General features: G+C 57.7%; 3 protein-coding genes across 5 annotated transcripts in view; 1 reads left to right on the top strand and 2 right to left on the bottom strand.

Moving 5' to 3' along the window:
* KIF7 (kinesin family member 7) overlaps positions 1-421 on the bottom strand; it is a 10,998-nt gene extending 10,577 nt beyond the window's left edge. For all 3 annotated transcript variants that reach the window (XM_015639214.3, XM_015639215.3, XM_015639217.3), the window contains exon 1: positions 106-421. In XM_015639214.3, the coding sequence (XP_015494700.1) occupies positions 106-406 (301 nt within the window). In that variant the 5' untranslated portion in view covers positions 407-421. The remainder of the gene's footprint in view (positions 1-105) is intronic.
* Positions 422-579: 158 nt separating this feature from the next.
* On the top strand, positions 580-4,147 carry LOC107209452 (ras-related and estrogen-regulated growth inhibitor-like protein). Its single transcript, XM_015639223.2, has 4 exons — positions 580-1,398; positions 1,804-1,857; positions 2,112-2,188; positions 2,722-4,147. The coding sequence occupies exons 1-4, from the start codon at positions 1,260-1,262 to the stop codon at positions 3,145-3,147; spliced, it is 696 nt and encodes a 231-aa protein (XP_015494709.1). The 5' UTR covers positions 580-1,259; the 3' UTR covers positions 3,148-4,147.
* A 213-nt stretch (positions 4,148-4,360) lies between these two features.
* Positions 4,361-10,579, bottom strand: PLIN1 (perilipin 1). The gene is made up of 9 exons (XM_015638387.2): positions 10,482-10,579; positions 9,800-9,858; positions 8,973-9,171; positions 8,761-8,843; positions 8,144-8,396; positions 7,532-7,959; positions 6,870-7,016; positions 5,947-6,180; positions 4,361-5,442 (listed from the first exon to the last, which is right to left on the bottom strand). Exons 2-9 carry the CDS (start codon positions 9,842-9,844, stop codon positions 5,059-5,061), a joined length of 1,773 nt encoding a protein of 590 aa, XP_015493873.1. The 5' UTR covers positions 9,845-9,858; positions 10,482-10,579; the 3' UTR covers positions 4,361-5,058.
* Positions 10,580-12,164: the final 1,585 nt, after the last annotated feature.

Genomic DNA, 12,164 nt, shown 5'->3' with positions numbered 1-12,164 from the left:
TGGTGGGACAGGGATGTTGGTGGGACAGGGATGCTGGCGGAGCAGGGATGCTGGTGGAGCAGGGATGCTGGCGGGCACAGAGCCGCCGGTGCCGGTGAGACTCACCGACGCTGGCCTCCCCGATGGTGTAGGTCTTGCCGGATCCGGTCTGTCCGTAGGCGAAGACCGTGGCGTTGAAGCCGCGGAAGAAGGCGCGCAGCAGCGGCTGGACGCAGGCCCGGTACACGGCCGCCTGCCCCGCCGCCTCGGGCAGCACGGCGGCGAAGCGGAACCGGCGGCGGCCCAGCGCCACCTCTCCGGTGGCGGCATCGCCCCGGAGGCAGGGCCGGTGTCCCCGCAGAGCCTCCCGGGGCAGCAGCGGCCGCACCCGCACCGCCACCCGCACCGCCGCCGCCTCCGCCGCCATGGCCGCGCCCGGCGCGCCGCGATGGCGTCAGCCGAGAGGGAGGGAGAGAGAGGCCGGGGAGAGAGGGAGGGAGGGAGGATGAGGCCAGGGAGGGAGGGAGGATGAGGCGGGCCGGGGGATGCAGCCGGTCCTCGCTGCGCCCCGGGGAGAGCAGCCGGGGGAGCGGGGCACGCCCGTGGCTGTGGGACTTGCGCGGCGGCTCCCCGGTGCTCCAGAGAAGCTCCATCACTCGGGAGATGCTCCATCACTCTTGGGATGCTTCATCACTCACAAGTGACTCCATCCCTCGTGAGATGCTTCGTGATGTGCGAGGCAGCGCTCCGTTAATCGCGGGGTGTTCCATCTCTGGTGAAACAAAGTTCCACCACCCATGAGATGCTCCGTCAGTCACAAGGGATTCGCATCTCTCATCAACTGCTTCATCACGGACGAGACACCCCAGCAGCTGACACTCCTCCACTCCTGGCAGACATCCCGCGATCACCGTGGGGAAGGGAAGAGGGGCTACGTGGCCCCGCCGAGGCACAAAGTGCTCGAGGTGGAGGCCTGGGCACCTCCTGGGATGCTGCAGTTTGCGGAGCAGCTGGTGCCGACAGCTGGTGCTTCCCGGCCGCCCGCCGCGCTGGGGGCTGGCAGGGCCGGCTCAGCCACTGACGTATGTTCAGGACAATCTGAGCGATGACAAAGTTTTTCATCCGGCTGCCTGCAGTTCCCTCTGCACCGCCCCTGCGGCTGCGGGGAGGGGTATGGGCCTCGCGGGTCCCCCGGGTGCCGTGGGAAGCGCTGGGCTGCCGGCCGTGCCGAGCGGAGTTGGACGCGCGGCTGGCACTGCCGGAGCTCGGCCACGCTCGGCATGGGGCTCCGGCTCCCACTGCGCCGGAGCACCAGCTTCACCCCCGACCACCCTGCCCTCATGGAGGTGCCCGGCCCCACTGCCCTGAAGATGGAAGCAAACGTCCTTGTCATGGGAGCAGATAACGTAGGGAAATCAGGTGAGAACTGACCGTGAGCTGGAGCAGGGGCTTCCCAGGCTGAAAGCAGCAGTGCTTGGAGGAGCAGTGGCAGGGAGCAGCCCATGGAGCAAATGGGTGAGATGGGGCTGAGCCCTAGGGTGCAGCTGTAAAGCTGAGCACAACCTTGTAACCCTCCGGCGAGTGACAAGGGAGGGTTATTTTCCACTGAGCTGCAGTTTGCTGATGCTCCGGATCGTGCAGATGCTTTGGTTCGTGCCGTGCCTCTGCTGCACTCACAGACCTGCTGGCGGCTGGGGAAACTCAGAGGTCATCCCTGTTTGTAGGAGTTTACAAGGGAATGGTGCCTGACTCTGCTCTGGATTTAGAAAGGAGAATCCTCCAGGTTTTGGGTTATTCTGATGATTTCTATCCTTCCCTCTGCAGCTCTAACTGTGCGTTTCCTGACCCGGCGCTTTATTGGAGAGTATGGAGACATGGGTGAGTGCCCGGGCAGTTCCCAACAGGGAGTGGGGTCGAGAGACAACCCTGCTTCTGCCTGTGGGATTTCATTGCAGCCCATCCTCTCCTGCCTTTCTCCAAAGCCTTTGCCTGCTCCCAGGGGCTCGATGTTGTATTTGTTCAGTGACCATCTCTTTGCTCCAGAACTGCTTCTCTGGGGTGTGAAAGGTCCAGGGTGGCAGCTGGTGACACCATGAAGATGACTATTTTTTTTTTTCTTTTTTGGGGGGCAGAATTCATCTACAGCCACAACCTGACTGTGGATGGCCGAGAGATTCTCTTACACATCTGGGACGTCCCCAATTCCCAGGTGAGAGAGCTCCACTCCTATCACCCATTTCTACCCCAGGACAAAAAAGCCCTTTACTTCTCTGGGGAACCACAGGCTGGGAGGGCCAGTTGAGCAAGGCCTTATGAACCCTCAAAGGGTTCATAAGAGACTGAACTCTTCTCAGCTGCCAAGCACAGGACAGCAGTGTTGCTGACAGGGTGGAAACAGTTACCATAGCCCATGGCCCTCTGGCTGAGAATACTGGAGCTGAAGCACTGCTTCTAATACAGGACTTTGCTAAAGAAGTGCTGCCCTGAGGTCCCTACACTGTTATCACCTACAGCCTGCAGTGCTTGGCAGCTGGGTGAGGGTTAGGATTAGGCTGAAAGCTGAATCATTCCCCCTTGGTTAGTTTTGCCAGGTGCTGCTCTGCCCTTCACGGTACTGCTCTTTCTCTCTGCCCTTTTGCTGTTCTCTAGCTGTCCCTGTCCCAACAGGCTCAGGATTGCACTCTTCTAGCAGGCAGGTGGAGGGAGTCCGATGAAACAACCCTTCCTCTTCTCTTTCCCCAGGAGCAGGCAGAGGATGGATCCTCAGAGGAGAAGCGAGTCCAGTGGGCAGACAGCTTTGTCCTGGTCTACAGTATCTGTGACCGTGCCAGCTTCAACATCCTGCCCCTCAAAATCCAGTTCATCAAGGCAGCCAAGGAGGGGCAGAGCCAGGAGAAGGTGCCCATTGTCATTGTGGGCAACAAACGGGACCTGCACCACCAACGGGTGGTGTCCAGCGAGGAGGGGCGGCTCCTGGCCCTCTCTTTAGACTGTGGTTTCTATGAGGTCTCTGCAGCTGAGGCTTATCACGGCGCCCTCATGGTCTTCCATGGACTGGCCAAGCTCATCCCAGACACCAAGCTGGCCCTGAAGAAGGGTACAGGGATCCGTGGCATCGTCAAGACCATGTCGGCTGTGTTTGCCCGTAAGCGAACGGACTCCCTGTGAGCCACTGCAGGGATGCTGCTGCTCTCTGTGCTGCCCAGCTGGGCCGAGCCTCCTCGCTGGGTGCCCATGGAGATGCTGCGTGTTTTCCCAGACGTATGACGGGTTGTTCCTCGCTGTCCTCCCAGTGTCAGGTTCTGGGTGTCCTGCCATGCACAGCCAGGGCAGCCAAGGACTGGTGTGTTACTCTTGGCTCTGCAGTGGGACAGTCTCATCTCTTTGCTGTACCAGCTCTTAAGGTGCCTCCTGCTTTCTCCTTCTATCCTCCAACACTGGAAACCACGGGGGAATTTTGCCAAAGCCCCAGGCAGCAGCATCTCTAGCTCCCGCAGCAGGAGCTGCCCAGGCTGTCAGCCATTAGGGAGGATATCCTGCTCTTGTACAGCACATGACTCCCTGCCTCTCCATTCCTTCTCTGGGATCCCTATTCCTGTTCAACCCTCATCAGGATCCTCTTCAGTAACCCTGGAGCACCCGTGAGCTGGGGAGATGGGGTTTTCTCCACTGGGGAGGCTCTGGCAGTTCCCACGTGTGTATCACCGTGTGAGAGTGTCCCAGAGCCCAGGGCCATCTGCAGGGCTTTGGTGAGGGCCGGCGCCTCCCATCCCCCTGCTTGTGAACAGTCCTGCTCACGGCCCTCTCCCCCGCAGCCTTTCAGCGCTCACAGCCCTTTCCCTTGTGCGGGTGAGCGCTGTACAGGCTGTGCCTGGGAAAAGCCAGGCGCAGGGCTCGTTCCCAGGATGGGAATTGCACCGCCAACCTTCCCAAGCCACTCCTTCTGTAAGGCTGCCTGTCCCCGGGGAGGAGGGGGGCTGGGGAAAGGGGTCGCTGGGCTCGTCGCTGAACCCTTCTGCTGCTGGGAGGCTTTTCCCTGCCTCTCCCAAACCCTTCTCTTTGTGCCCTGGGAAAGCAGTGTCTTGGAAGAGAGTTTGTGCGTGCTGTAGGGACACTGATTTCTCTGCTGTGTTCTTCTGGAAATGCAATAAATTGTCTTTGGCAGGAAGCCCCGGCTCCTTGGAGCTGTGAATTTGTACTTGGGGCATGGGAAGAGACACGTACCATGCTGGGCATGCCACTATCCCAGTGGCAGCTACCCACCGGGCATGTAACAGGATGTTTTCCACGCACACTCCCTTGGCCCTGAGTTGGGGGTCTCACCCCACTCTGTTCCCTTGGTTTGGTGTCTCACTCCTACAAAGAAGCTGAGCAGATGGGGTGAGTGGCAGGTGGTTTATTATTGCAGGTTTATTATTGCAGCAGATACAACAAGGTGTTGTGGGAAGCCAGGTGATCCTGTGGGAGAGGGGCTCCAGGAGCTCCACCTGTTCTCACCAGACTTTTCCTGACGCCACCATCCATCCCACCACCAGCTGGGAGGGAAGTGCCCAGGGCTTTCCCACTCATGAATCCTGCTGGTTGGTGGGGATCTTCAGTCCCTCCATGGAGGAGCAATCTGTGCCTAGGGATGGGCCCTGCAAGGGGGGATGGAGGGAGGAAGGATGCGGAGACAGGCTTGCTATGGTGATATGACAGCTTTGCCATTCTCCCTGCTCTCTCTCACAGCTGTTCTCAATGTGTAGCCAGCCCATCTAAGTTCACTCTGTCTGCTGAGCAGAGACCAAGGTTGCCTAGTGCCAGCCCTGGGTGGTCCCTTCTGGTCTCACCACTCTTTCCACGTCTCCTTCTACTTCCTAGTCCCACCTTCCCCTACCTTCTCCTTCCAGCAGCAGGGCTTTTCGTTGCCTTTATTCCCCCATCCTGGCCTTGATGCACTCCAGAATAAGCTATCCCATGGCTTGTCCTTTAAGCTCCTGTCCTGGAACAGGGGTGTGTGTGGGCAGCTGGCAGGGGCCCAGGCAAAGCGTGCTGAGGGGTTTTGAGAGGCGCTGGGATGTGCTTGTCCCGCCTGCTGGCTCAGTCCTTCTTGAAGACAGGACTGTAGAAGTTGCCGTAGTAGGCCCGGCTGTACATGGACTCGGGGCTGAAGCGGTAGGAGCCCTCGCTCACCCGCCTGTTGTAGGGGGAGAAGGCGGATTTCCGTGGGAATGGGTAGTCGGGGTCGAAGGCAGGGCTGCGGTAGTAGTTGTGCCGCAGGAAGAGGGGGTCCTCGAGCCCCAGGAAGGAGAGGGGGTGATGGCCACGGTACAGCCGCCAGTCACTCCTCAGCTGGGATTTCTCCTCAGTGGAGGGGACAGCAGGTTTGGTCTCCTCCTCCTCCTCCTCCTTCTTCTCTTTCTTCTCCGTGTCAGTCTTGCTGCCCCTGGATGCTTCTTCTTCCTTCACTGACTGCCTGCGGAGCTGAGAGATGGGGTGAGCACCCAGCCAGGTTGTACCCACCTGCCAGCCCTGCTCCACCTGTGCCACACAGCCCCTCCCTTGAACTGGGAGAACCTCAGGAGAAGCCAGTTTGCCCCCAGAGTGGAGGGGAGTGGGTGGCTTGCAGTCCCTTGAGCAGCTGTGGTGAAGAAATGTTCCCAGGGGAACAACAGGCTGAGGTAAAGGAGAGAGAACAGGGTCTCAGCCTGAACTTTCACCTTCCTGGGAATGTGGTCACACCTTGGCTTGGGCATGAACTGTGTGAAGGTGTCACCACTGTCTGACCCATCTGTTCTATTGGGGGACCCGCTGTCATGGCATCAGGGATGCTCAAGAGGAAGGTGGGACTGAGGTTCTTCATGGCACCCCCTCTCCCCAGTCTGGTACCCCCTGACACTGCCTGCAGCTATGGGGTGCTCATGGGAGGAGATGGAGCAAAATGGGGTTTGCTGGGGATGGGCAGGGCCTGGCTGGGGGCAAACTCACCGGCACGTAGCTGTACAGGGTGCCCAGCAGATGCTTAGGGGCACTGACGAGGGTCCCCCCAAGAGCATCCACTGTCTCCATGGCCCTGGACAGCCTGCGGGGGGTGAAGAGGATCAAGCCCTCTGCTGCATCCCAGGCCACAGCTGGGACCTTCTTCATGCTGGAGATGCTGGAGGCGCAGGCGGTTTGCAGGTTGTGAGCCACGCTGCCCACCAGCCCGGGGTCCTGTCCTGCCTGCCCAGAGAAACCAGCTCAGCTCCTGGCCAGGGCCTCTGCCCCACCAGCCCCTCCAGGCAGGACACGGTGGCCCTGGTTTCCCCATCCCCTTTGCAGCTCAAAGCCTGAGAGATTTCATCTCGCTGCTCTGCAAAAGCCACCACAGCTCTTTGCAGCAGGGTCTCTCCCTGTCCCAGCCAGCTCCCCCCACTCCAGGCCCCAGGGGACCCTCTGCTCCAGGCTGTGCTTCCGCTGCAGGCAGAGACAAAGGGCACTGACCCCAACCTGCTGCTTCCCGTCCCCAGGTCCCAGCGGAGCCGATGCTGGAGACTGTTCCCAGCCCCACCGGCTCGCAGCACCCCTCACTGCTGGGACCACGCAGGGGATTTTTCAGGGGTGTTCTCTCAGTAGGGAGTTCAGTGCTGACATCCCACAGCTCTAAAGGCATTTTGAACATACAAGCCGGGGTGACTGTGCCTGGCACAGAGGCTGTCCACAGCCCCCAGCTTTGGGGAATAGGAAGGGGACTCCTGGGGCTGCCCCACTACCAACTCCCTCTTGCATCCTCCAAACTGCAGCTCAGGGTTTAGCAGGGTTGGGGACCTGGTCCCCAAAGGTATGGGGAAATAGCCTCCATGCCTGCATGGTCCATGGGTAAGAGGATGCTTTGGAGCATTCCTAGCTCACTGCTCTGCTTTTCTCCATACCTTGGTGTGGTTGGTGTCTTTCTTCCCTGCCTTCTCCTTCTTCTGCTCTGGTGCCTTGCTCGGGCGCCGGGTCAGCCAACCAGCACTGCCCTGCCCATCACTGCGGGCCTGAGGGGCCACGGGGGCACTTGGCCTGGCCAGCCTTCCCTGCAAGGGGAGCAAAAAGCCACCACTCAGAGAGAGCTGGCTGGTCCCATCCACTCCATCCTGTTTAGTCTGAGGGTTTCACAGGGGTACACAGAGAGCAGGGATTTGTGCATCTGGGGAGAAATCCTGAGGGCAGATGGGAGCTCTGGGATTTTGTCACAGGCCAGGGAAGATGTTCCCACTGCAGCATGGGGTAGGAAAAGCACATCCTTCTCCCCATCCTCTCTGGGTCTCTGCAGGGGCTTTTTGCTTCAGGAAGGATGTTATGGCAAGGCCATAAATCAACAATAACACACTGGGAGCCTGCTAAAAATAACTTGTCCCATTAATGTGGTACATGGTTATGTGTGAACATCAAGCAGGAACTGCCAGCTCCAGCTTGTCCTGCTGAGCGGGGGAAATGTACTCTGCTCAGATTTTCTCTAAGGAGCCTGAAATGTCCCATCTGAAAGCAAAATCAGCTGAAAAGAGGATACAGAGGAGCAGGAGCCCAGCAGGTGGGTGCTGGCACTCACCAGGATGGGGATCCAGGAGGCCAGCTCCTGCCCTTTGGTTTTGGCACGCTGGAGGCTTTGGGTGGTTTGCTGGTAAGCGCGGTTGGACACGGTGCTGACCAAAGCCCCAATCCGGCCCAGGGTGCTGGGAGCACTGGGAGCACTGGGAGCACTGGGAGCGGTGATGGGAGCACTGGGAGCACTGGGAGCACTGGGAGCACTGGGAGCACTGGGAGTGCTGGGAGTGTTGGGAGCACTGGATGCCCTGGGAGCACTGGGAGCCCTGGGAGCACTGGGCATGCTGGGTGCCCTGGGAGCACTGTGAGCGCTGGGAGCACTGGGAGCCCTGGGAGTGCTGGGAGTGCTGGGAGCACTGGGAGTGGTGGTAGTGCTGGGCTGCCGCTGGGAGACCTTCGGTGTTGACAGATGTTTCTTTTTGGGCTTCTTATCTAAAGGTAGAAAAGTACAGGCACAAGAATGGTGGGAGGGTTACATTCTGGTGGAACAGCCCTCCTAGACAGCCTTATGCCAAAATTCAGAGGCTGTCTCCTGCCCCATGCACCCCACAACTGAGGAGCCACCCAGCCAGTTGTCACCAGACTCCCACAGAGGGGATTTGGGCATCAGGACTACCTGCTTCTTCATCCTCCTCTGGCAGCAGGTATTCCATCAGCTTCTCCAGCCCTCCCAGGGCTGTGTCGACCCCCGCAGCTGCCATCTGGGTCACTGAGTTCTTCCTGGTGTACTTAGCTGTTGTTTCCACTGTGCTCTTGGTGGCCTCATAGCCCTCTGCTGCCAGCTCTTTGATCTTATCCATGGAGCTGCCAATGGTGCTTTTGGCACTTTGGAGGGGACAGGAGATGGTGTCCTTCAGTTCAGATGCGAGCTGTGGGCAGAGAGATGGAGAACAGCCCCACTGGTGTGCTTGGGGTGGCATGGGGCAGCCACGGGGACCGCAGGACCCCAGCCACGTCCACACCAGTAAACAGCTCCAAAAGGGGCATAACAGCTCTCTCCAACCTGGGCTGGAGGTATCTGGCAGGGATGGGACACAGGACACTATTGAATTATATTTGGGAGTCCCAACCATCGTTTAGGCTGCAGAAGACCTTGGAGGAGCCCTCACTTGGAGATGCTGCCTTGTTTCCCAGCCAGCAGCCTCTCCCCATCCAGAAACAAGACTAGAGGAGATGTACTGTGGGCTCTTCAGAGGGGCTGGGGGGACCCAGACTGTCCTGCCTGTGACTTACCTTGTCAACAGGGTACTGGAGGGCAGGGATCTTCTCCTCCAGGTGATCCAGGCCCCGACAAGCCAGGTTGTTGGCCACAGCGACTGCCTTAGGCAAAAGCATGGTAAGAAAAACACCTGGGCTGTGCCAGGCACGTGCTCGTGCCAGCGCTGTCCCACCAGGGGAGGCTCCGGTGGGCCCCCCTGCCACATCCCCCCGGCACACAGACTCACACTGCGGCTCCAGCCGGCGCACCACGGGCTCCATGCCCCACATGGCCAGGGCACCGGCGCCCTGCACGCCCCGCTCATACACCTCACACACCGAGGCCATCAGCGGGTGAGACTCCTTGGTGCTGCTGTACTTCCGCTGCAGGGTCTCGCAGGTCGAGCTCACCACGGGCAGCTGCAGGACCCTCTGCAGCACGTTCTCCTGCACATGGCAGATGGACACGGGTGAGCCAACAGCCCTTCCCTGAGGAATGCCCCACTGCCCACACACCGGTGGCACTTGGTGGGTTACAGTGACCAGAGGACCTCAGCTTGCACAGGAAGACGAGGAGGCCATTTCTCGGGCCCCACTGAGGGTCTCCCAGATATTCTGAGTGAGAACAAGCAGGCTGCTGCCAGTGAGGGAGCAGGGGCACTGCAGGCAGTGTCTGAGCAGAATGGTCCCCACTCCTCCACTGTCCCCAGCCCAAATGTTTAGGTGCTCCCTCTGGCTTCCCACCCTGTGGAACCTCCATAACTGCTGGAGGTCAGGGGACTAAATGGGGCACAGATGAAGAATAGGCATAATCAGCAGCTATCACTTAGTGCTTGAATCAGCTCGAGGTTAACTTTTTTGAATCTGAACTATTTAATTTCAAGCAAGCAAAAAGGTTTATCCTTTCCCTTTGATGATGCTTCATAATACTGCAGGTAAAGATTCCTATAAAGAGAACATGGGAATGTGTGGGACAGTGTGAGGTGTGGCTGGTATTTATCCAGCACAGTCAATACACACTACCTGGCCCCCTTGGCACGTCTCTACCCTTTTCTCTCTCCCTTTCCCTGCCCACCTTGGCACTTCCATCCTGCAGAGCCTGAGTCTTCTTCACCGTCATTGTGGCACATCCACCTGCAAAGCAAAGTTGGGAACAGCAGACTCTGCCTGAAAGCAGGGCTGGACTTGGGCTCCCCCCTCACTTCTGCACCCCCCAAGCACAGCAGCTGGGCTGACACACACCTCCCATGGGTGCAATGGATGTGGCATTGCCCAATACTTGACTTTTTACCAGTTAAACTGTAAAACCAAAGCCTCCATGCAGCCCTGCCCAGCTCGTGTTCCTTAACACCCAAAGATACAAAAAAATTAGTTGAGAGGCATCTAGTTTAGAGAAGTTATGGTCAGGGCAGTATGCTGGCAAAGCAAACTCAGAACAACCAGGATGCTAACAGATATGCAAGAGAATAGACTCTGGCTGAGAAGGGGTAAAAAGGTAGGACAGGAGCAGATAGAAGAGCAGTGGGTAGGGATGTAGTGAGATGTCCAGGTGAGGTCAGCACCCCGCTCACACACATCTGCTGCTGATAATGCAAACACTCATCCTTGTGAGAACTCAGCTCCAGCCCCAGCACAGACCCCTTTTTCCTAGCAGCAGATGAAATTCTGGAAGTCTGGAGAGAATGGGTGATCCCTGCTCTCACTCCCTGGTCCCTCTGAAGCTGTCCCAGAGCACCCAGTGGGTGCAGGCTACTCACCAAGGGCCAGCCTGTCCCCAGCAGAGCAGGAGCAGAGAGTGGTGTCTGCACTGTCCCTTCACCCTGGTCCTGTGAGGGTGATGCACCGTGCTCTGGCCATTACCACCACCACGAGGCCCCACCTCCCAGTTGCGTGGGCTCGGGAGCTGACGGATTGTGGTGGAAACGGGCCAAGGAGCTCCCTGAAAGCACCGTCATTTGGAACAGATGACGCCAGAAAATCCCCTTTGTCACCCTCCCTGCGGAGCCCAGAGGCTGCAGCACAGCTGAAATGTTCTGGGGTTTAACACCACTCCTTCCACAGAAGATGAGAAGCTGCCCTGGGACCTCACCACCTCGAAAGCAACAGATCATGAGCAGACAGGGAGAAGGTGAAGAGTCAGGTAGGGTTTCCTAAGAGATTAAAACCTTCCTGTATTTCTGTAAGCCCTGTTATGCCTCATGATGGACCAGAGTTCTATCCTGCTGGGAAACCTAATGTATACCAAGAACATGGTTTCTCCCCAGCAGAGTTTACTAAGCACAAGGAGCAGAAGACAGATAGGGGAGGACATATTTTACTTGAAACAATCTAGTTTGGCCCGGTCTGCAATTTCTAAGATGATTTATGCTGCTTTTGGTGAGGAGGCTTTAGCTGAGGGTCAGGGCACACACTACATTTGGAAAGCTTTTGGCATCTGAGGTAGATGGAGAAAAAGACCAGTTTGGAAGTGATCTCTGAAGATCACCTCATTCAACTTTTGTTCAAGGCAGGACTACCCTGCTCTAGGGAGAAGCAAAAAAAAAAAACTTGCGGGGAGAAGATTCCTCTCTCTCTGGGGCCCAGTTCTTGTGCTAGTCATACTAATGGTTAAACTATTTTTTCCAGTTGAATTTTTCTTTGTTGTACCTAACATCTCCTATCCTTGCTTTGTGCACCTCTGAGCAGAGTTTGTGCCCCAGCTGGTGCTGGTGCAGCTTGTGTTCCATGGCCCTGAATGCCTTACCCTCTCAGTGATCTTCTGACAGACTATTCAGCATGTCCCCTGTGATGGTGGGACCAAAACAAGACATCCCCAAATGCTTTGTAGAGGAACAACTGCCCTCCTTGACCAGCCAGCAATGCTCTCACTAAAATGTTGCTCTTCCATGGCCTTGATGCACAGGAGGCACACTGAGGACTCACACCATCATTAACAAATTCATTTTTGGCACTGATTGAAAAGAAGACCACACCACCTGTGTGGGGCTATGCCAAGCTTTGGTTATTGACTACAGATGAGCCATGCTGATGAGGTGAGGACAACGTGGTGGAAAGAGGACAAATGCCAGAGAACAAGGCAATAATCAGGGAGGTCAGTGCAGATGAGTGGTCTGGGGCTGCTGTGTGTCCTGGATCAGCTGGTGGGGCACGTGGCTCACAATGCCCACAGCTGCCCAGTAATCCCATTCAGGACATGGAGGTGAACACCCAACACGGCTCCACAGCTCTCTGCTTGTGGCTGCACTGCTCAAACATGGGGGTGGGAGGCTTCCCTGGGGCATGGGAGAGCCACAGATGGAAGGAAAATACCCCCTTTCCTTCCCGAAGAGCCCAGAGTCTGCTCCCAGCCCAGGGCTGTGCCTGCCTTGCTGGCTGGGTACAGAGGCACATGAATGTGCTGGGCTGCCTCCAGCTGGTGCTGGGGTCAGTCACTGCCCTTG

This window comes from Parus major, chromosome 10, assembly GCF_001522545.3.
Source record: "Parus major isolate Abel chromosome 10, Parus_major1.1, whole genome shotgun sequence".
Classification (NCBI taxonomy): domain Eukaryota; kingdom Metazoa; phylum Chordata; class Aves; order Passeriformes; family Paridae; genus Parus; species Parus major.
The sequence above is the reverse complement of the archived record's forward strand: the minus strand, read 5'-3'. Positions and strand labels throughout refer to the sequence as shown.